Below are 23,838 nucleotides of genomic sequence, written 5' to 3'. Positions count from 1 at the left end.
CACATGCAAGGAAGAGTGTCCACCAAGAGGGTCAAACCTGGAACGATTTAAGACGAGTGACCCACATGCAGCAGAGAGGAGACTCAAATCCAACCATTTAATCACAAACCAAACCGAATCCACTCTACTCCAGCACTGCAAGGAGGCAGGAAAACACAGAACAAAAAATGCTATACACCAACAGAATAACGCTCTACTTCTATACTAGAAAGAGGCAGGAGAAACAAGACGATGCAAAATCTCAACACAGAGAGACAGAGTCCAGAAAATAAAATCAAACAGTTCAGAACAAAAAGAAACGGAGTAAGTCCACAGGATTGAGGGGAGAGGAGCCACGGAGAACAGGCACAGACACAGGAAAACAAAGGAGATGGATCAGGAAACACTCACAAACTCAGAGCGCACAGTCAGGAGAGGAATCATTCACCATATGAATTCGGTCACGGCGGGTCATAACAGAGCGAGCACAAGCAACAAACTGACAACAGTTGTCTTCTGCCCAGCGGTCAAATAGCGCGGAGGATGATGACATAATGGGGCTCAGGTGTGTGTTTCTGTGACACCTGTATGGCGGGAAGAAAACCCAATCCTGGGAGAGAGGAGGAGAGAAAGGAGGGAGCAGGAAGCAGTCCAAAACAATATGACCAGACGGAGGGGGTTGAATGTGTTTATGTGACAACGGTGATCCATGCATTCCCAACTCTTCTCTTCATTCCTGTCTAAACAATATCCATCACCCAGATGTTGCTGTCGAGGATGGAATTAAACTCAACTGTCAGACAGTTGTAAGATCCTCCCACATCTACGTCCAAAGGTCCTTCTTGTGAAAGTGCTCTGAATTCCAAACTCCACCTCAATGACACCAGATGCCATTCAGTCAGAACCAGTGCAGAACCTCAAAAGTCTCCCAAGCTTCTCCTCATGTACGTTCCTCACATGTCTTTCCAGATGCTGGGTGATCTCTGCCTGCTTCGGTGTCAGCCCTGTGGGAAAGTTTAACATCCCCACCGCTTTCTTTGGGGTGGGTTTGAGGTTACAGTATATTGTGATCAGCTCTCCAGAGTTGAGACGCATCTGTGGCTGCATGATCTCCCTCCAGCAGTCCATCACAAACATTGGTCTTTTAGTTCCTTTTGGGAGATTCAGAGAATAAGCAGTGACTCTCTTGCTGCATTCATACCTGTGAAGGACTTCTAGAAGGTCATCATCATCGACTGAACAAAAATCATCTCATGCATGAGGACACCACGTTCTTGTGAGCTCAAAAATTGAAGAGAGCTTTTCTTCAGGTCACTCTGCACTGCCCCATAAAGCATTTCCTCCAGAAAAGGAGGAGCAAGTTTTCCAGGCAAGTTCTGGCAATCTTGAAATCCTTTCAGTAGAATCTTTCCGATAGATTTAGAAGTAGCAGCAGAGAAATCATGCCTGAGAAAGGGACCTTTCAAAGTCCCAACGCTCATAAAACTTCTTACTTCCTTCTCTACTGTATTGCCTGTGTAACCTGATTGGGGGGGGGGTGTCTCTGGTAAACTTTGAGGTATTTCACCATGTTGAGTAATAGTAGTAATTAATAATAATTCCATAATATAATATAAATAATAATTTTGATTCACATTTAATTTACAAACCGACTGGATTTGCATCACAAATGCTTCTTTCTTTTGGGAGTTTTTACGCTCCAAGCGGCACTGCAAGCCACTACTTTCTGAGTTCCCACGATGCTCATGGCTTCACCTTCAGCCAATTACGAAGCGCTTTGTAGTCGCGTGTTTCCCTCGTGACGTGAACGCGGGAGTGATTCTGTAGCTCGGCGACAGGATAGAAACTGAACCAACAGGGATGACAAACCGGGAACTAGTCAGGAGATTCAGCCCACCACTCAGTCTCAACACGGACTTCAAGTGATTTGCAAGACGTATTCGCGCAGCTAACGCTTAGCAACATCCGTCGGTCTGAGCGCGACATTTGGAACGCTAAGCTAATTGCCCAAGAAATAAACATTCATTTCACCGAGCTGGATGAGCAGCCTTTCTCTGGTGTCGTTGACACCGAGACGGAAACGATCGGATCCGTCACCGTTTTGGAGTCGGGTGCAGCATTCATTAGCCACCTGAGTCTGAAACTGTTGAAAACGTCCGGAGAGGAAACTTTCATAAATGCAGTACTCTGTGTCTCGGAGTCCTGCTAAATCCAGTTGGATTATCAAAGTGAACTGAGGCCTGTTAAGTTAGACAGTATGTTCCCAGTTTCTGTGTGTGAAGAGTGTTTTGGTTCTGTACGCAAAAGTACCACTGTGTGGCGCTACTGTGTCATAATTCATTAAAACATTTTTTGTCGTCACCTGTTCCGGTAAGCTGCGGTCACACCGTGAGAATGATGCTTGTGTTTCGCTAATAAATACGATACATTCTGGACTAGAAGGATAGATGTCTCTCGTTCTTTCTCCACCCGAACGCAACGTGTTGCTGCTGCATTGGACAACTCAACAGGTTATGGGCCCAGGAGCCGTTCGGGAAAGTAAGAGTTTCCACCGCCAATTAGCACACTAGCCTAGCAAACGAAAGAAGCTAGCAGGCATGGATCGAGGAGCAAGCAGGTTGCCTCGACTGACGTTTGACGGCGATGAAAGAAAATACGAACTGTGGGAAACCAAAATGTTGGGCCAGTTCCACTTATTGGGACTTAAGGACACTGTTCTGAGAGAACCAGCGAGCGAGGAAGAAAGAGCGGCTGACGAAAAGAAAAATGCCAACGCCTACGCCGAGATGATCCTACTTTTGGAGGACAAGAGCCTCTCATTGGTGATGAGGGATGCACCTAACAACGGAAGAAAAGCTCTTAAAATACTGAGGGAATATTATGCTGGAAGAGGAAAACCACGGATAATAAATCTATACACAATGCTCACATCGCTTCAGAAAGCAAACAACGAAAGTGTTATGGACCGCCATTACAGCACTGCGAAATGCAGGTGAGACATTGGGAGATGGTCTGCTTGTGGCAATGGTATTGAAAGGGCTGCCGGAGAGTTACAAGCCATTTGCTATACATGTAGCACATACAGATGATGATGAACTTTTTCAGAGTTCAAAACTAAGTTGAGAAGTTTTGAAGAAACAGAAAAGATAAGAGCAGCTGAGTCAAGCGATAGTGTGATGAAGACTCAGGGGAGAACCGGGCTCCGATCGTCCAAATCACACACACAGGACCGGCTCAAGGACGACGCAGAGATGGTGTGCTTCAAGTGCGGCAATAAGGGTCATCGAGCAAAAGATTGTCCACAGAAGACGTGGTGTAGCCGTTGCCGAAGTGACACACACAAAGATGCCACATGTCGACGTAAAGACAAGCCCAATAAGGATAAACGAGATGAAGCATGTAAAGTAATGGATCAAGAGGAAGACGCTGACTTCGCATTCAGAATAAAGGATGGAGCCACAGACCTCAAAAGACAACTGGCAAGCAGCATCCAGGAGAGAGGATTGATGGTGGATACAGGGGCTACCTCTCATATAATCAACGATCCAACTAAATTTAAAAGCTTTGACAGCACTTTTCCACCAGAAAGGCACAGCGTCGAGTTGGCTGACGGGACCCGGTGCTGCGGAGTGGCACAGAAGCGGGGGACAGCAGAAGTTTCTCTGCTAGACAGCAAAGGACATCGACACAAAGCAACGCTGAGAGACGCTTTACTCATGCCTTCATACCCTCAGAACATCTTCTCGGTGAAGGCTGCAACAGCAAATGGGGCCAAAGTAGTTTTTAAAGACGAAAAAGATGCACTAATAACCAGAAAAGGTACGAGGTTTGACATCCATGTGTATGATCATCTGTATTATTTGCATATTGACAATGAGTCAAATGACAAATGCAATGCATGTCATGATGTCCAGACATGGCATGAGATATTAGGCCACTGCAACTATGATGATGGTCTTAAGCTGCCGGATGTGGTTGATGGAATGCAAATCAAGGGAAAAGCACGTCGACCCAAAAAGGATTGTGAAGTGTGTATTCAGGGGAAATTTACCCAAACGAGAAATAGGGAACCTGATACAAAAGCAGAGGCCCCGTTTCAGCTCGTGCACACAGATCTTGCAGGTCCTGTAGCAACAGAGTCAGTAGATGGTTACAAATATGTGCAGTCATTTACGGATGATTACTCTGGCACTGTATTTGTATATTTCATGAAAAAGAAAAGTGACACGACACATGCCACAGAAAAGTTCCTAGCAGATATATCCCCTTATGGGAAGGTGAAATGTTTACGCTCAGATAATGGTTCGGAATTCATGAGGAGAAATAAAATCAGACATGAGACGTCTGCTCCATATTCCCCTCATCAGAATGGGACTGCGGAGCGGGGATGGCGGACCCTTTTTGAGACGGGCCGATGCATGCTCGTTGAAAGCAAGCTCCCAAAAGGACTATGGCATGATGAAGTGCAGATGGCAGCAGTCATACGTAACAGATGTTTCAGCAGAAGAACAGGGCAGACTCCCTACCAGTTGCTGACAGGAAAGAAGGCTGACTTATCAAAGATGCAGAAGTTTGGCTCAGTTTGTTATACGTACAAGCAGGAAAAGGGAAAATTAGATTCCAAATGTGATCAGGGACGTTTTGTGGGTTTTGATAAAAATAGTCCAGCTTATTTGGTGTATCACGGAGATACAAACAAGGTGGTAAAACACAGACTGGTTAAGTTTGTGAGCAAAGCAGCTGCTGAGAAGCAGACACAGACTGGTGAGAGAGACATAAATGTCTGTTATGAGGAAATGAGACAACCTCAGAAAGGGGAGATCACACAAGAGCTTACAAGATGCAGAGGGAATGCTCATGAGCAAGGTGAACAGAGTGGTTGCTCAAGATCAGTTCAGAAACCAGATGACGAAAACCTGATACAGCAGAGTATGACACAAGATGAACTTCACAATAGGAGGTATCCAACTCGAGATAGGAAGAAACCAAGTCACTTAAAGGACGATGTATGTGAAGAAAATGGTGGCGATGCAGCACATAACATAGTAGACTATTGTTACCGGGCTGTATGTGGTGTTCCACAGACCTATGAGGAGGCTATTAGCTCTGCTAACAGTAAAGAATGGAAAAGAGCCATGGATGAGGAAGTCCAGTCATTAAATGACAACAAAACATTTACTCCGACAACCCTGCCAAAAGGCATGAAAACTGTGGGGGGTAAATGGGTCTATTCTGTCAAAAGTGACGTTGATGGAAAAGATAAATATAAGGCACGATTTGTGGCCAAAGGTTACAGCCAAGTCATGGGAATAGACTATGGGGAAACGTTTTCACCGACGGCAAGTCTCACAAGTATCAGGGTGTTGTTACAGAAAGCAGCACAGGAGAACCTGCTTCTCCACCAGATGGATGTGAAAACTGCTTATTTGCATGCCCCTATAGACTATGACATCTATATGAATCCTCCAGAGGGATATGAGGAGAAAGATGGACTCGTGTACAAACTAGAAAAGTCACTATATGGTCTCAAACAATCTGGCCGCAATTGGAACAAAGTATTGCACGATTGTTTGGCTGAGAAGGGATTCAAACAAAACCCTGCTGATCATTGTGTTTATACAAAAGAGTCAGAAGACAAGAAGATGATCATTATCATATGGGTTGATGACTTGATTGTGGCAGCCAGTAATGACAAGGTTTTAATAGAGGTGAAAGAGATGCTTACAGGGAAGTTTAAAATGAAACATCTGGGAAGACTGAAGCATTTTTTGGGTATTGAGTTTGACCAATCTGATGAATGTGTAAAAATGACTCAGGAAAAGTACACTCACAAGGTGTTGGAACGTTTCAACGTGGTAAACTGCAGAAGCCGAGAGACACCATGTGAACAGAAGCTTGAATATTCTGAGAATGCATTAAAAATGAGTGACATCAGGGAATATAGGGAGGCAGTTGGAAGCCTTATATACCTATCAACCGCTACCAGACCAGATTTAAGTTTCGTAGTAAGCAGACTGTCACAGTACTTTGCCGAGCCGACAGAGGAACAGTGGGTTACGGTGAAACATGTCTTCAGATATCTCAGTGGCACAATTGACAAAGGTCTTTGTTTCAAAAGGAACCAAACTGAGGACTTACGTATACAGGCCTACAGTGACGCCGACTGGGCATCTGATACCAGCGAGAGACGAAGTACCAGCGGATACTGTGTAAGTCTCAGTTGTAGCAGTGCATTGGTCTCATGGAAAACCAAAAAGCAACCTACTGTAGCTCTCTCTACCTGTGAGGCAGAGTATCTGGCATTGGCTTCAACCATACAGGAATGCATTTACTTGAAGAACCTACTGGATGGCATGGACAAATTCCAGTACAGAGAGCCTGTTGTGTACGAAGACAACCAGTGAACAATAGCTCTTGCAAAGAACCCAGTGAATAGGCAGAGAGCTAAACATCTAGATATAAAGTACCATTTCATCAGGTCAACTGTAAAGGAAGGGAAAGTAAGTTTAATTTACTGTCCAACTAATGAGATGGTTGCTGATATTATGACCAAACCAGCAAGTAAGTTAAAGCTGAAGAAGTTTGAACATGCTGTTTTTGGAGAGTGAATGATGTTGAGCAGATGTCCATATTAGTTCCTGTATATCTGTTTATTTGTGAAATCAGGAAACTGTGAACAAGTGGGGGTGTTAAGTTAGACAGTATGTTCCCAGTTTCTGTGTGTGAAGAGTGTTTTGGTTCTGTACGCGAAAGTACCACTGTGTGGCGCTACTGTGTCATAATTCATTAAAACATTTTTTGTCGTCACCTGTTCCAGTAAGCTGCGGTCACACCGTGAGAATGATGCGTGTGTTTCGCTAATAAATACGATACATTCTGGACTAGAAGGATAGATGTCTCTCGTTCTTTCTCCACCCGAACGCAACGTGTTGCTGCTGCATTGGACAACTCAACAAGGCCAGGATGTAAATATTTCACATCGCAAAGTCTTAAGAGATTCACGAGTGATGTTGAGATGAAGCTTCTTGAAGCACTGAGGCGTTTAGAAGAATTGGTTCGACTCCTGAGTCGACTCTTCAAGAAGGTTCATTTGCGCTCTGGCACCACCAAGTGGACATTAAATATAAGATTCTGCAAGCGTCAACTTATGTTGCCCAAATCTTTCAGTAGGATTGTCATCAGCAATATCAGACATGGATGGGGGTAAATGCTGTCATGGTGTTTGAGAAGACATGGGTGAGATGTACACACACACATACACACAGCAAAATTTAATTTTAATTATTTTTATTCAAAATTTGATTTTTCTCAACTGTTTCCTTTCTTTGACAGATTTTCCTCCACTATATCTGTAATCCATCGTACTTACCTTGTTAGCAGAGATAAGATCCAAGTGTTCCCAAACCAGGGAAAACTCTCTTTCTCCATGGTTCCATGACGACAGTCGTCGATAATCGATACACAACTGCTCACAAAACGTGACAAAACGGGGAACCTTTTGTGCCGCTTAAATCTGCAATTGAACTGCTGGTCACGTGGTCCGGCCAGTTTGAGGCTTCGACCGTCTCCAGCTACGTCACTGGAGCGTTTCTGGGTGTGCTGTTCATATATTCGCTGCCAGGTGACTTGGTACACGCACCGAAGGGTCGACACAGCAAACACATCACTAGGATTCACCAAACCACGACGTCTCACATCAAATTAAATGGTCTTCAGTTGTACTTTTGATGTAGTAGTTGCTGCATTCTACAAGTTTCTCCTCTATTTTTAGCCTTCTTGAAGAGGTATATTACAAACATGTCTGAATTAAAATGATTTAATGGTTGATGTTCTCTCATCATGTACTCAGGAGGTCTCATCATTTTGATGACAAATCCATTGTCAGTCCATGTGATCGGAGCTTCTCTTCCACAAATCTTTATCAGCCCCTCAAACGTCACATGTTTGGTGCTGCATCTTTGTCTTGTCATGGTTTATGTGTGCAATAAACTACATATTTCATGGGGGGAAAAACATGACAGACAATCGTGACATCAATTCTTAGCTAAAACATTGTGATTCATATTTTCCCCTGAATGGTGCAGACCTGTCCCGGAGCCTTCCAAGAAATCCATGCTTGTGCTTTGAAGACTGTGTTTGAGGCCTGCAACAGTTGAACAAAGCAACCTTGTCGCCGTACGATGGAATGAAATGCGCCAGTTGAGCATCTTCCATGAGCACGGTGACCTCTCTGTCAATCTGTAAACAGGAAAGATGCAATACATTGGCCAGGATTCACACTATAAATATAGAAACTAATACTTCCATATCATGAATATAGCTGATCGCATCACCATGACTTCATATTACTTTAAAACTAGAAGGACTATCCACCGATCATAGTCGACTTCATCTCCTAGTCCAGGAAGAAGAGATGTATGTGAGGAGAAGAGGTGGAAGAGAAGGGCATGATGGGAATAAGACTGAAGAAGCAACAAGAGAAGTGGAGTGTACGGAGAAGAGGCTGAGGAAGAGAAAGGCAGCAGAGGATGAGAAGAGGAGGAATGGGACAGAAGTATGAGAAGAAGAGAAGGAAGAAGAAAGTGTGAGGAGAAGATGAGGAGAATGACATGAAAGGACAGGAGGGGTGGAAGAGGAGAACTTCTCAAGGCCGGAGCAAACGTCTCAACACAAGCCTCCAAAAGTATTTTTCATATTCTATGACTTTTTCCAGGAATCTCATGTCTGTGGGAACAGACAATACACAGCTGAATTATTCATGATCATATGTTTTTTATGAAACTTCCACATGCATCAACATGTATCTGATGTGGATCAGAACACACTGATGTGTCTGTGTTGTTGTTCCTATCACTAGTAAAGATCAATCATTTAAAAAAAAGAGAATGAGAGAATGTACTTAGATTGCAAAACAGCAGTAGCGTCTGCTCTTCTATCCAATTGATGGTTTCCTCTGACAAACCTGGACCTCTCAGGAAAGTCCCAGTTGCTGATGAGTTCTCAGCCATCATGGGTCTGTTGAGCACAATACAGGACAGAACCATTTCAGTGAAGTCAGGAGACAAGAAACACAAGAATAGGATGAAAGGAACTGCAAAAACAGACATCATCATGCAGCATGGAAATCAATCGGAAAGATTCTGCCGAACGGATTTCAAAGTTGCCAGTGCTTTGACATAAAACTTGCTCCTCCTTTTCTCGAGGAATTTTTGTAAAAGAGTATTCAGACCCATCTTCATGTGAGTGTTAAACCTCACAAATGCAAACAGCACTGTTGACTAAATCTGGTGACCAATGAAAAGCAGTGCAGCTGCTCAATAGTGATTCTTTTTATTCACAATCATCAGTCTTCCTTAGCCGTGGTCACTGGCATACAGCAAAAGTAAAGATGAAATTTGATGAATTGATCAAGCCTACTTTCTTGTGGGTTTTTTCAAGATGCAGCAGAAAATAAAAACTACATCTTGCCAGGTCCTAAGAATCAGCCTGCGTTTGCTGTGTGTGACTGAGTGAAACACTAGTGATCTGCTGCACTGCCAAATGTGTCGACAGACTGCAGGTCATAATACCAGTGTAGTGTTTTGAACCAAACTGTAGGATGTAGTCCACACAGCATGCAACACTTCCAGAAGGTTTAGACACATACCTACTGAATATACACACCTGCTGCATTGAAGCTCTTTTCTGTACCTTTTCTTGACAACTGTGATCAGCTGTCGTGAAGTTCACAGTGCATAATATCACCACTAGAAACAGGAAAAAGACACATTTATCTTGATGCATCACTGTCAAGTCTAGTGAACTTGCATCAACTACCACTGGCTGGCGGACATAGAACTCATTAACGTCAGAGATGCACAAGCTAACTACATAAATCCAGCTGGATTATCAAAGTGAACTGAACTGAGAGAATGTTAAACTACAAAATCATGCTGACATTATTTTACCTGTTGACGGTAAGACATCACCTCGGCTGCCGTAGCTGCCAAGTCCAGGTTGGCAAAGTGTGGTTGAGGTCATACTGAGGACATTAATCTCAAAATATTATGAGTTTAATCTTGTGATATTGCGACTTTAATCACGGAATGTTATTTTTCATTTTTTTGTGTGTGTTTTGCCCTAATCCTCCGTCGTAGTTGTTACATTATTCTCCCTTGTCAAGTATTTGTCTTGACGTTGTGTTTATTTTTCATTCAAATACTCACACAGCTAATAATCCACAAATCTCGACCGGATCTCTCTTTACTTTCAATATTGACATTGGTGTTGAGGCAGAAGTCCCACTTGTTTTTGACTGATCACAGTCTGTAACTCGACTTCAAACGCTCGGAAGACGATGAGACTTCTGGCTATTTTGAGGATAGACGGCGCTACTGCAGGTAAAGACTGGTGTAAATGAAAGTAAAAAATACTTATCTAGCACCCAAACTGTTTCATTCAAGTGTTGATGTTTCACTTTAGACAGAAAATGACAATTAAACTGTCTGAAAACATCATTTGATTACTTTTATTTTTATTTCATGGCAGAGTTTAATGTCATTTACATTTTCAGTTGCTAGCTTGTATTTACGATTGAAGTAAACTGTAACACTCCGTAAAACCTAAAGATCTCCAGGTCAGTTTTAAGTGGAGATCACGTGGTTCCACCTGTCGTAGCATCTGTTCTTCACACCAAGGTCGGTCCATGTCTTCTCTTCTGTTTTCCCTCAGCGCTCCACTCACTCAAGAATTTCCACATGGGCTCATATCAAGTCCCAAAGGTCCCTGAGTTCAGTCCCAGTTAGTTCACTGCGACAGGAGCAGCAGGAGAGCTGAACACAAACAGGACCGGATTAGCCGATATATCGAGGACGAACCCGATTATTTAGAGACGCTGAACTGGATTATTCATCAGCAGGTGGAGAAGAACAACCTTGAGGTTTCTAATAAACAGTTCACCAAGACTGGAGGTTTGTTCGTCTGGACCATAAGTGGACAGGAGACACACAAAACACTGGACTACACAAAAACATCTTTGTGAGATCTCTCTCTGCTTCACTTCTCTCTCAGGTGTTCACATCTTCCAGAGGATGACCGGCTGCATTTGGGACCAGGAGACCGGAGAGGTCAAAGGTTATTACCAGTCTGCATATGATGGAGAGGCTTTGGACCTGAAGACTCTGACGTGGACCACTCCAAACCCACAGGCTGTCCTCACCAAGCTGAAGTAGGACAAAGAGGAAGGTTTTAACACACATAAGAAGAACTACTTGAGCCAGACTTGTCCTGAGTGCTTGAAGAAGGATCTGGACTATGGCAAGAGCAGCCTGCTGAGAACAGGTAGGTCACATGACCTGACTGCCACAGCAGGTCCTCCACCTGCACGTCTCTTGATCCAAAGTTCCAAAGTTCTGCATCCACCCTGCCTGCACTCTCCTCCTCACCTCCTTTTATCCCTGTTACTCTGGACCCAAACGCTTGAACCAAACAAGTGGCTGTAACTGTTGCTCACTCAGACAGGAGACACAACATTGTGGTGTGGAGGTGGGACTGTGCCCCCCACCCTTCTCACCCTGAACAGGAGTGACCAGCTCCCCTCCCCAGGAGCTACAGTCACGGAGAACCAAAAGCTCCTGGTTAACACAGTGTTAGAAAAAAAGTTTGTATAGAAGCTGCTTATGATAATCAACAAAGTGATGTATAAAAATATAAAACACAAAAATGAAAAACAATAAATAAAATGGATTTTTGTTGTTCTTTAAAAAGTTAAAATATCTAATGGTGACGATAAAAAGTATAATGCAGTTGTTTGTCTGAACAGTGGACTTCATGATGTTGTGGAACCCTGAGAGGTCTGGACTTCACCAACATGAAACACTGAAGTCCTCAGTGGTTGGAGAGTGGATTTCATGTGTTCATTCTTGATGTTGTGGGGTTTTATTGAAGCCAACAGTTACGGAGCAGAGAGTGGCATCTAGTGGGCTCTGAACCTGAGGCTTCATGAAGCTCCATCCGCTCGTGTCAACAAGACAACCCAACTCCAGCCACTGACCATGTCTCACTGAAATTCTCTCCTGTTTTGTCTCTGTGACCTTCTAGTGTTGGTCCTTGCAGGAACACATCACCGGACTGTTCTCATCACTGTGACAACAATCGGGCTGATCGTATTCGCCGGCCTCGGATACGTCTGGTACCTCTGGAGAAACAGTGGGAGACATCAGCAGGCTCCTGTTTTGGAGGGAGGCTTGACCCAACCGTCACAGGAGACGTTCACACACTGGTGGAGCTTCCCTCTCATCTGAGACGTGGGTCAAACTTAGGGGCCAAACGTGGCCCAGTAAATCATTTCACGAGGCTCACAGGAGCTCGAAATACACATCATGTTTCCAGTGAATCCAGTCGGGCCATGATGAAAAATGTGACCCATAAAGTGTGGGAATCATGATATTTTACTTATGATCATATTTATCAAGTATCTGCTATTGAATAAATTCTTTGTCTAATGAAAGACTGAATCCAACAGACGCAGTGATAATGGGTAAGGTAACCTCAGTTTGATCCAGTATGAGAGGTGTGTATGATAAGGATAGTGGGAAAGATGTATGGATGGAAGAGTGAGTTATGAAAGGCAGGAACCACCTGGTACCAGGACCATTGAGGAACCCAGGAGACATCTAACCCAGAACCGGTCCAAACAGCTTGAGTTGAGCCTGAGTTTGTGGGGACAAACATCTACCTTTCCCCAAGTGAAGGAATGTGGAAGATAAGGAACCTCTGGCACAGCGATGGGTCAGGAGGATGAATTATGGACCCAGGCAGAGCCAGGCAGAGATGGGACCAGCCAGTCCACCAGCAGAAGCAAGCCAATCAGAGGAGGGGACTGGATTATCTGTTTACAGCTTTCCACCCAAAAAAGGCCAGGAAATGGGCAACAACAAGAGGATCCATCAACGTCGCTCCAAACCAAGGGGTGTCGAAACCAGATCAGGAATGTGGCGCCATGGCAACCGGGACCCCAAGAGACCTGGACCAATGAGTGGAGACGACACCCCAAGATGAACTGAAATGTGTCATAAAAGAGTCAGGGCCAGAGATAGTCTTTGTCACTCTACACCACTGGAGCTAAGGCTAAGTCAGGCGTAGTTGTGGACCCAGAGCTCTGTTAGGGTAATTAGACTCCTCTGTCAGGGAATAAATTCTTTTGGATTTTAAGTTGCGGATTTTTGGTAGTCATTCTCACGAGTAAACGAACACGCGGAAGATACATTAAAGGTGTAGATTCCTACAAAAGACGACTGTGTTCAGGAGTTGCTGATCAACAGTCTGTTCTTGGAGGTTGGAGGTGATGATCCAGTGACGGCCTGATGAGGCTTCACGAAACAGTGTCCTGCACTCCCTGCTCTAAAGTTTTGGACTTGAAGAACCATTTCTATGAAGCCTCACATCATTTTTAAACTAACAACCCAGGTACTTCCAAAACCATCTTAATAAATATGAGAGGAGGTAAGGATATTAACAAGCAGGATTATGCCATGGAATAAACTCATATACTTTTATTTTAATTTTATTTCAATATAAATCATAAAATAAATTCAGACAAAATATGTCAGTAGGATATAAACAGACTTTATATGAAAATATATTTCAATTTTTTTAATTTTTAATTTGAGGGACAAGGAATACGAAAAGGCAAATGAAAATAAGAAAGTCCAAAAACAAAGAATGTTCCATCAGCTTTATAGTTTCACTCTGACCTCACGAGGGTCACCTGTGGCCCCTGGGCCACACTTTACCCAGGTCTGCTCTCAGAGTTACAAGGCAGTTGAATGATGAATGTGAATTGAGTTGGGCCCATAACTCAGATTGTGTCATGATCTGCTTTTATTTTCTCCCTCGATTCCCGTTTTATTTCTCTCTCCTTCCTCCTTGTTTTGTGGCACACGTCTGGAGCCAATCATCAACCGGAGCAACCGTTCACTTGTTCTCTATCCGTCGTGCATTTATCCATCTGTTGAATTACCTTTTGTTCACCTTTTCTAAACCCTGGTGCTCTGAGGTTTGTGTTCTGCCTTTTCTCTGTCTCTCCATGTGACTTCCTGGTTTTCTCCTTGTTATTGTTTCTCTGAGCTCGTGTGTTTGTTTTGAGGACCTCGACAGTTTATCTTGTGTTTTATTGTTCATTGTGTTTGTTCTCGCGTTTTACAGACTTTGCTTGTTTCATTCTCACGGTTCAGTGACGCCTTTTGTTGTGTATTTTGTATAGTGAATTAAACTTACTGTTTCTGACCCGCTGTCTGCCTCCTGTAATTCTTCCATTACTGCACTTGGGTCCCGCTGCATGTCTCGAACAGTTCGAACCTCCTCCACTGTGACTTCCTGTCGGCCATGTTGTGTGTGGACAGCTGCACCTGAAATGGCTGCCACTTGGTTGTTCCCACTTGCCTGCTGATGTAACAGCCTGATGGTCGGACGCCAAGTTTCACTTTCAGCTCTGAAGATGGAGCTGACGCGACGAGTCCTCGCTCCAAACACACGCTTTAACGCTGTTTGCTGAGTCAGATGCTGAATTGGAGAGGTTTGTTTTGGAGAGTCACAGAAAACCTTTCAGCAGGAACCAAAATGTCGACTTCAACTTTGGTCACTGACACACTTCAACAACCACGTCAGTCCTGTTTGGTGAAGAAATAACCAGAGGAAATAAGATCAAGCAGGAAAGATGAGACTCCACTCTGGCTCAGGAATGTCCCCCTCAGACACCTGGTTTAGACAAGTGTTCATGTCATGTAAAATGATGATGTTTGTTATTTCTCTGATTATCATTTTTCTGTTTATTGTTCACATTCTTCGACGTCAACCACCTCATTTCCTGGTTCAGTTATGACTGTCGTACGATGTTTTCTGAGTATATTCAGGTCTCCACACCTGTTTCCAAACACTTTTCATGCATTTTGTCTCCTAATGTCAAATATTTTCATTTCTAAACTTTTGTTCAAGTGAAACAACTCGGCCAAAAACATCATGAAAGCAGAAATGATGACGTAAATATCGACTGTATCTATTCAGGAATGTAGTTCGACCATTAAACGTGGTGCATTGGTTTACTTTCCACGTCTGACTTCTGTTTTCAATAAAATAATAGTCAAAACAGTGACCTCTTTGAGAGCGACAGTTTCCTCAGTGAACACTAGAGGGCGACATACTCCACTCTCAGTGAGAGAACGTCATCACAAGTTGGACGTTTTTGTTTAAATGTGATCATTCTGAAGTGAATCGTACGCAGCCTGTGATGTAAACAACATTACTATTTATTGTTTTCAAGTTTAGATGTACGAAAAAAAGTCAGTAAAGTCGGGCGTTGGTTCCCAGTTTACTTTCGATTGTGACTTCAGGAGGCGGAGACGAGCCGAGGGTGAAGCGTCATCGGCTCCTGTCAGACTCTTCATTCTCTGTCGGAGCTTCGACAGGTCACACGCGTTTCCTTCAACTGCTGCGGGAGACGTTTGTCTCCGAATCATCGGGTCAAGATGAGACTTTTGGTTCTTCTGTTCCTCCTGGAGATCCACGCTGCTGCTGCAGGTAAATGCGCAACAAAGTCGCTTCATCATGTCAATGTTGGTCTGCTTCTCTGGAGCCGCTTGATGTGTCGATGTTGGAAGGAATTCAGGAGGAGAAAGTCAAGCATGAAGGAAGTGAAGCATCGATGATGTGCTGTGTGGTGTTTGGGGGGATTAGAGTCATTCACACGCGCTTCTTTCTTCCGTCGTTTTTACTTTCGCTTTTAAAAGAAGTGCGACATCAGACTGTCTGTGACGTCACACACCCAAGCGCGAACATTTGCAAAAATATTTTGGAAAAAAAGTCCAAACCGATCTGAGAGAGAAATGTGTTTTGATATCCTCAGGTGTAAATTTGACATTTGTAACTTGTATTTTCTTCTTCACAAATGAACGTGTGTTTGTCAATATATCATTGTTCATCTCCATATTAACAGACTGGAGAGTGTTGGTGTTTCCTTCACATCAGATGTGTTGCTGCGTCTGACTGTGGATTTAGCTCCAGTTGACTCTCAGTCCTTGAAGGTGACGTCAGCTCTCTGGTGGTGTGACGTCACTGACGGTGATAAACACTGTGTGGTGTTCAGACGGACGATGACGTCATCATGTCAGCAGAGAAATGCTTTGGCTGTGACTCCTGCAGGATTTGACATGTTGCCTCTTGTTTTCCACAGTGTTTCATTCAATGAGGTTCTTTTACACTGGATCATCTGGACTTACAAACTTCCCTGAGTTCGTGTCAGTTGGTTTGGTGGACGACGTGCCGTTCGATTACTACGACAGCAGCAGCCAGAGATATGAACTCAAACAGGACTGGATGAACCAAGTCATCGCTGATGATCCAAGTTATGTAGAGAGAAACACACAGCTTTCCTTTGGTTCACAGCAGGTCTTTAAGAGCGCCATTGAAATTCTAAAACCACGATTCAACCAAACTGGAGGTTTGAATTTCTCTTTCTATCACACACACACACGCATATGTTATGTTTTCATATTTTGTGGGGACATTCCATTGCCATGCCCCTTTCCCCAGCCTCTCACCATGAACCTCACCATCCAAAACACATGCAAACCTGAACCAGGACTCTGAACCAAACTGAAATTCAATTATAACCACCCAGTTATTTTCAAGTTTTAATCCTAGAATTGAGACTCAACCTTGTGGGGACTGGCAAAGGGTCCCCACAAGGAGCTGTGTTTCCAACAATTGGTCCCCACAAGTGTCGCTATACACGTTTGCACACACACACACACACACACAGCCACTGATGTGATGATGAATCCAAACAGAGGAACCTGAGGATCTGAGCTGAGCAGATGAGCAGCAGACAACAATGTGGCTTCAGGTTCTCATCAGGAACAAGGTTCTCCTCTCAGCTGCAGTTTGGACCGTTGACCTTCCATTCTGCATGAAGGCTCAGATGTTTCCTCACTTCTGAACACCTGCTGAAGCAGAGGTGGAACAGAGGAAGACACCACCTGTTGCTCCTCAAAGAGCTTTGGGGAGACGTCAGGTTCAGATGCTGAGACTCCCAACTCACTGCTGCCTCCTAGTTTGTCAGGAAAGCAAGCAGGAACACAGGTCAGGTCAGAAGGCGTCACATGGTCCAAGAGCTTCTGTCTCAGGGTCACTAGTTCCCATCTCACTCCACTGTAAAGAGGCCCCACCTGACTTGCCATTGATTTCTCAGTGACATTAGAAACAGCTGCTGCTTCTAAACATCAGAGACTTGGACTGAACAAACACAGCAACATGAGACAGAATCCACTCAGTCTTCACTTCCTTAAAGAACCTCTGGATCTCTTGATCTTCACTGGTTCCACTGGAAACTTCTCTCCCTCCCACCGAGTCCAAACATCCTCAACACTTGAGTTGATTTGGGGAGGTGAAGTGGAGGACTGAGTCAGGATGCTGCTGTGAGCTTCTGCTTGTTCAGTGAAAACCTCTCAGGAGCAGAAGAAGGAGCTGTTTTGGATGAAGGCAGCAACATCTGCGCTAACATTGCTCTTCTCTCCATCTTCTCACGCTGTGAAGGAGATGGATGGTTTTGATTTGATGACCTCAGCAGAACTCTCTCCCAAGCATTGAGACTGAGGCTCTTCATGGCCCTACAGCAGGCTCCAGCTCTTCAGGGGCCCAACTGGCCTCATGAAGAGCTGCTCTCTTGTTGGGGGCCTGACAACACTCAACACTGGGAACATCTACTGTCATGTCAGGACGTGGAGTGGAGGAGGGTTATGAAGCGGAGCCAGGAGAACAAGGGCTGGATTTGGACTCCACCAGCTCAGCTCATGTGATTCAGAGAAAAAGAAGAGATGAGAGACCTGAAGAACCAAAAATGATCAAGTGTTCAAGGTCAGCTCTGTGACCTTCAGAGGTCAAAGTGTTTCACTGATGAAGGAGTTAAAAATGAGTCAGTGGAGGCAAAATATGGTCCAAAAGTGAAGCTGATGTGATGAAAGTGAGAGATTCTGAGGAAATGTTTGAAGGAAAAGAAGCAGAGACACGTGGGATTTGAAGCCTTCACTCTCTTCAGATGGTTTCTCTTCTGAAGTGGTGCTGGTGGGGCCACAGTTTGGTCTCCAGTCTAAAGTCTGTGAGGACAGCTGGAGCTTTCTAAAGCAGGAAAGAGCAGCTGGAGAGTTGGTGCAGCTGGAATCAGAGGTGAGCTGGAGGTGACAGATGAAACATCAGCTGTGATCGAGCTTGTCAGAGGAGGATCTGTCTGCTCTCACTTCTGAGAGTCCAGGAGCTTCAGCTTCTTCTTCACATGACGCTCTTGATTCACACTTTCTGTGGCTCCTGACTGAAGCGGAAGATTCCCACTGAAACATCAGGCTTTTCAACTCAGGTCCTGTTCTGGACTCAAGTCACTCAAACACTTGTTCACCACTTCACCTGGAGAGTTTGGGTCACGTGACTGAAGCGGAGTGAAACACAGCTGCCGCACTGTTGCAGCTCCAGACACAGACACACAAGAGAACACAACATGGACACACATGCTGACAACAGTTCATCCAGATTGAAACACACAAGTCTGATTCAGACACTGGAGAGAGACACACAAGGACACACACACACACACCTGCAGAAGTCGACACACAGATGAGTGAACACATGAAGACACATGTCCAGACACACAGAGACACACACCTGCTCACACAGATCCATCACCACACACTCATGTACACACTAAAGCACTCAGCCATGCGTGCACAAATACACAAATGATGACACACACACACATGTTCACACACTCTCAGCAACACACACAGGATCTGAAATGTCAATGTGGACAATATTGCACTTTTTTGTGGGGCGTCACTTTCAGAGTGAACAGCTCTCACTCTGCTGCTCTTCTCTCTCAGGGGTTCACACTTATCAGAAGATGTACGGCTGTGAGTGGGACGATGAGACCGGAGAGGTCAGAGGTTATCAGCAGTACGCTTATGATGGAGAAGACTTCATCGCGTTCGACCTGAAGACTCTGACATGGATCGCTCCAACGCCACAGGCTGTCATCACCAAACACAAGTGGGACAGTAATGAGGGTTGGAACAAACAAAGTCAGCACTACTTCACCCAGATCTGTCCTGAGTGGCTGAAGAAGCATCTGAACTACGGCAAGAGCCGCCTGCTGAGAACAGGTAGGTCACATGACCTGAGGCTTCACTGCCTCTTCCTCTCCTGACTCTCCAAACATGAATGTGCTTGTGACTGCCTTCCTGTCTGTGTGTGTCCGTGATGGACTGCTGCGGGAGCCTGTTCCCCTTGCTGGCTGGGACCAGTGTTTGACAATGGGAAGCAAAGACTTTCTCTCTGACTCCACCTCAGTCTGGACTTTCCTCCTTCAGATCACTGCTGCATGACTTTCTTTTCTTGTCTTCAGTCGTCACTGAACGTTGACATGTGAGTCTCTGGAGATGTTTCTTCACTCATGGGTTTCTGAGCAGACTGAGACCCAGGCAAAGACAGCAGTGGCACTTTCAGAGCCACTGAAGCAGCACAACACAACACTCTCCATCACCGTCTGACTTCACACCTCAGTGCACACACCACACACTGACACACAACTTCAGTCCACAAGATTGTGAAGCAGAGAATCTTGACTCAACAACAATATGAAGAAGGCCCTGGTGTCACTGGTGTAGAGAACTCATCTGAGCCTGGATCTTCTGTCTTCACCAGAGCTTCCAAGAGTGGCTCTCCTCCAGAAGAAGCCCACCTCTCCAGTCGTCTGCCACGCCACAGGTTTCTTCCCCGCAGGAGCCATGTTGTTCTGGACCAAAGACGGAGAGGAGCTTCATGAAGACGTGGACATGGGAGAGGTTCTTCCCAACCCTGACGGAACCTTCCAGATGACGGCCGAGCTCAGACTGTCGGACCCGTCCGTGGACTGGGGGAGGTACAGCTGTGTGTTCCAGCTGGCTGGTGTGAAGGAGGACGTGGTGACCCCGCTGAGGAAAGAAGACATCTGGACCAACAGTAAGGTTCCTCCATCTTTGTTCTCAGCAGGTCACATGCTCTCACCGTAGAAGTGAAGAGCTGAGTCTGGAGAGCAGCAGGACTTCCTCATTCTAGCTCAGGACCAGTTCTACCTCCTCATTTAGGGGGTCTTCTTAGTGTCCCAGCACCTTCTCCAAGTGTGTTGTGTGACTGAAGATGAATGTTGTCCAGCTGTTGGAGTGTGTTGCTTTCATCTCAGACTTGATCAGAAACCTGGATCTGGACTGAGCCTCCCACATTGTTTCAACCTTCATGTCCAAAGTCTTTCACCTTGTGACCTGTGTGAAGCCACACTCTGACGTGGTGATGCCGTTTTGTCATGGTGTCTCCAGGAGAGCCCGACCTGAACCTGGGGCTCATCGTGGGAGCTGTGGTGGCAGCTGTGGTCGTACTTGGTCTGATGGTTGCTGGGTTCTTGGTCTACAGAAGAAGAAGAACTGGTGAGGAGTCACACACAGATGAGTTTATTGGAGCATCATAGAGAGACACAACATGACACTGGAACACAAAGATGGGAGGCAAAGATCACAGCAGTTTGAATGGACAGCAGGGGGCGATCACACTGTCAAGGTGTTCTTGGAACTTCTCTCTTCCTTTGTTGGCCTCAGGGTTTGATGTTTGGAATCAACAGGTTGGAAACCTTCACAAATTCAAACTCAGCTGTTAGTGAAGCATCAGCTTGACCAGCATAGATTAGCATTAACAAAGCGCCAACATAGCAATTAGCTTAGCCTAAAATAACAATTAGCTTCGTATTAGCAGTGCGTCAACATCGCCATTAGCTTAGCCTAAAACAACAATTAGCCTAGGATAAAAAACAATGAGTATTAGCATTAGCATGAGCAAAGGGTCAACATAGCAATTAGCTTCATATAAAACAACAATTTGCTTAGCATAAAATGAACATAGCATTAGCAAAGGATCAACATAGCAGCTTTCTTACAGCAAAAACATTTAGCTTAGCATTAGCAAAGCGCCAATTTAGCAATTAGCTCAGCATAAAGTCACAATTAGATGATATTACCAGTGTCAAAATAGCAACTAGCTCAAAATAAAAACGAATAGCATAAAATATTGTGAGTTTAGCATTTGCAAAGCGTCAACATAGTAATTAGCATAGCCTAAAAACGATTAGCTTAGCATTACCAATGCATCAACATAGCCGTTAGCCTCACATAAAAACAATTAGCTTAGTATGAGCAAAGCATCAACATAGCAATTAGCTTAGCCTAAAATAACAATTAGCTTCGTATTAGCAAAGCGTCAACATCGTCATTATCTAAGCCTAAAACAACAATTATTCGAGGATAAAAAACAATGAGTATTAGCATTAGCATGAGCAAAGGGTCAACATAGCAATTCGCTTCGTATAAAACAACAATTAGCTTAGCATAAAAAAATGACCTTAGCATTAGCAAAGGGTCAACATAGCAGCTTTCTTACAACAAAAACATTTAGCTTAGCATTAGCAAAGCGTCAATATAGGAATTAGCTTAGCATAAAGTCACAATTAGCTGATATTACCAGTGTCAAAATAGCAACTAGCCCAAAATAAAAACGAATAGCATAAAAAAATTATGAGTTTAACATTTGCAAAGCGTCAACACAGTAATTAGCGTAGCCTAAAAACGATTAGCTTAACATTACCAATGCATCAACATAGCCGTTAGCCTCGCATAAAAACAATCAGCTTAATATGAGCAAAGCATCAACATAGCAATTAGCTTAGTATGAGCAAAGCATAAACTTAGCAATTAGCTAAGCCTAAAACAACAACTAGCTTCGTATTAGCAAATCATCAACATTGCAATTAGCTAAGCCTAAAATAACAAAACATAAAACAAAGCATAAAAAAACAATGAGTATTAGCATTAGCAATGGGTCAATAAAGCAATTAGCTTAGTATAAAACAACAATTAGCTTAGCATAAAAAACAATGAGCCTAGCATGAGCAAAGTGTCAACGTAGCAACTGTCTTAGAACAAAAATATTTCGCTTAGCATTAGCAAGGTGCCAATATAGCAATTAGCTTAGCATAAAGTATAGAGTAGCTGACATTGCCACTGTCAAAATAGCAACTAGGGTCACAAAGCAAAATTCCGTTCAAAGTAAATTATTTCCTTGGCTGCTCAAAAGCTCAGGGGGCGGAGCTACATGGATATTTCCCCCGACAGATGATGACGTCAGAAACATTTATTCACAACAGGATTCATATGGAACTCTCAAACAGCAGAGCATATTCACATTAAAGTGGCAGCGAACACGTTATTTACGTTGTTAGCTTCAGCATGTGAAGACCTCAGATGTTTCAAAGGTGTTTCAAAAGCAAAAAGGAAAGAAATAGTGCAACATTGTGTCAATAATGAACGTAACAGACGTCACCACTTGTCGGAGGAAATGCCCACTAGCTCCGCCTCCAGAGAACCAGAGTAGGCGGGAAAATAATGGAGCTCCACCAGAACAGTGCTGAAGTTGCTGGAACCTTCACCAGTCTTGTGAGTCATGTCATGTTCCTGACAGTAACCAGCCTGTTGTTCTTCTCATTCCAGCCAAAGCTCCTCCATCTTGTAAGTACAGCTGCTTCACTGTCATCACCACCATCCACTGATCCTCCTTGACTGCAGTGATGGTTCCTGTGTGATCAGGCTGTGAGCTCAGATCAACTCTCTTGTTTCAGCCAACAACACCTCTGAGGAGGATCTGCCGCTCAAGCCGGAGACACGCCCTCCTGCTCCTGGTAAGTGAGCTCTCGTGGACCTTTGAGCTTCAGCTTCAGTCAGGACCTTCATCTTGTGACGTGTGAGTGAGAGACACACAACTGCTGAGGTCAGCAGGTGTTGACTGAGATGGCAGTGATGCTCAGAGTGAGCAGAGAGGAGGTGAGAGAGCGACTGGTGCCTCCCCAAGATGGAGGTCAGGGTGAGTGAGGTGTGTGTGGTGAGGAAGTCTTCCCTTCATTCATGGTGACTTCTTCTCCAGCTGAGTGAAGGTCATGTGATGCTGGAGCAGGAACATTTCACCCATGACTCTCTTGTGTGTCGTAGTTCTGACTGTGCTGTTGGTTTCAGACAACAACAGTTTCTTCTGCTCCCTTCAGTTGTTCAGTCCAGATTCTCTCTCTTCCTTCCCAGAGTGAGTCACTTGGATGACATCACCCTCCCTGATCCATCATCTGGACCCTCCATCTGTGATCAACTCAGCTCCAGGGGTTTGGATTCTTGTCGTGCAGCAGTGAACTTGAGCCGAGCTTCAGCTGGGGAAGAGGGTCAGAGGTCGTGGACCCTCATGTAGAATCGTGGCTTCATGAATGAATATGGGTTTGTAGCTTTGGAAATGATTTCATCTCTAAATCAGCGCTGGGTTATTTTTATTGTCTCTTGATGGTTTATGTTCCATGGTTTTCATGTGAACAACAAGGTATATTTGGGGAATATTTGGGTTTTCTCTCCTAATTTCTTTTGCACTGATGCTTCAGCCGCTTGTGTGACGCTTCAATAAACTCACCCCAAAATCTGACTGAGTCTTGAATCCCTCCTTTCTGTGAAGAGACTTTGAGGATGTTGTTCATGTGAAGGACACGTCAGAGTGAACGAGTCACCAAAGACTCGACTCACATTCATCACTGAAACATATACGTCAAGAAATGGAAGCAAAAGAGGCAGAGCTTCTTGTCCCTGCGAATTCCACATCGACCTGTTTCAGGGACACTGAGCCAAATATGAAGCCAACACATGGCAACACAGAAGCAGCAGCTCATTCACTCATTCACGCTGATGTGAACCTGTGAGGAGGAGACTGGAGGCCCTCAGAGAGTGTTGG

At 44.4% G+C, this 23,838-nt stretch overlaps 1 protein-coding gene and 1 pseudogene across 1 annotated transcript; both read left to right on the top strand.

The window, feature by feature from the left end:
• Positions 1 to 2,576: 2,576 nt before the first annotated feature.
• On the top strand, positions 2,577 to 12,260 carry LOC128756789 (H-2 class I histocompatibility antigen, K-K alpha chain-like; annotated as a pseudogene).
• Positions 12,261 to 15,369: 3,109 nt separating this feature from the next.
• On the top strand, positions 15,370 to 23,535 carry LOC128757716 (major histocompatibility complex class I-related gene protein-like). The gene is made up of 8 exons (XM_053863208.1): positions 15,370 to 15,534; positions 16,187 to 16,453; positions 18,882 to 19,160; positions 19,702 to 19,998; positions 20,352 to 20,459; positions 22,569 to 22,586; positions 22,697 to 22,756; positions 23,151 to 23,535. Exons 1-8 carry the CDS (start codon positions 15,483 to 15,485, stop codon positions 23,153 to 23,155), a joined length of 1,086 nt encoding a protein of 361 aa, XP_053719183.1. The 5' UTR covers positions 15,370 to 15,482; the 3' UTR covers positions 23,156 to 23,535.
• Positions 23,536 to 23,838: the final 303 nt, after the last annotated feature.

Source organism: Synchiropus splendidus, chromosome 4, assembly GCF_027744825.2.
Source record: "Synchiropus splendidus isolate RoL2022-P1 chromosome 4, RoL_Sspl_1.0, whole genome shotgun sequence".
In the NCBI taxonomy this organism is placed as follows: domain Eukaryota; kingdom Metazoa; phylum Chordata; class Actinopteri; order Syngnathiformes; family Callionymidae; genus Synchiropus; species Synchiropus splendidus.
This window is presented reverse-complemented; position numbering and strand designations above follow the sequence as displayed.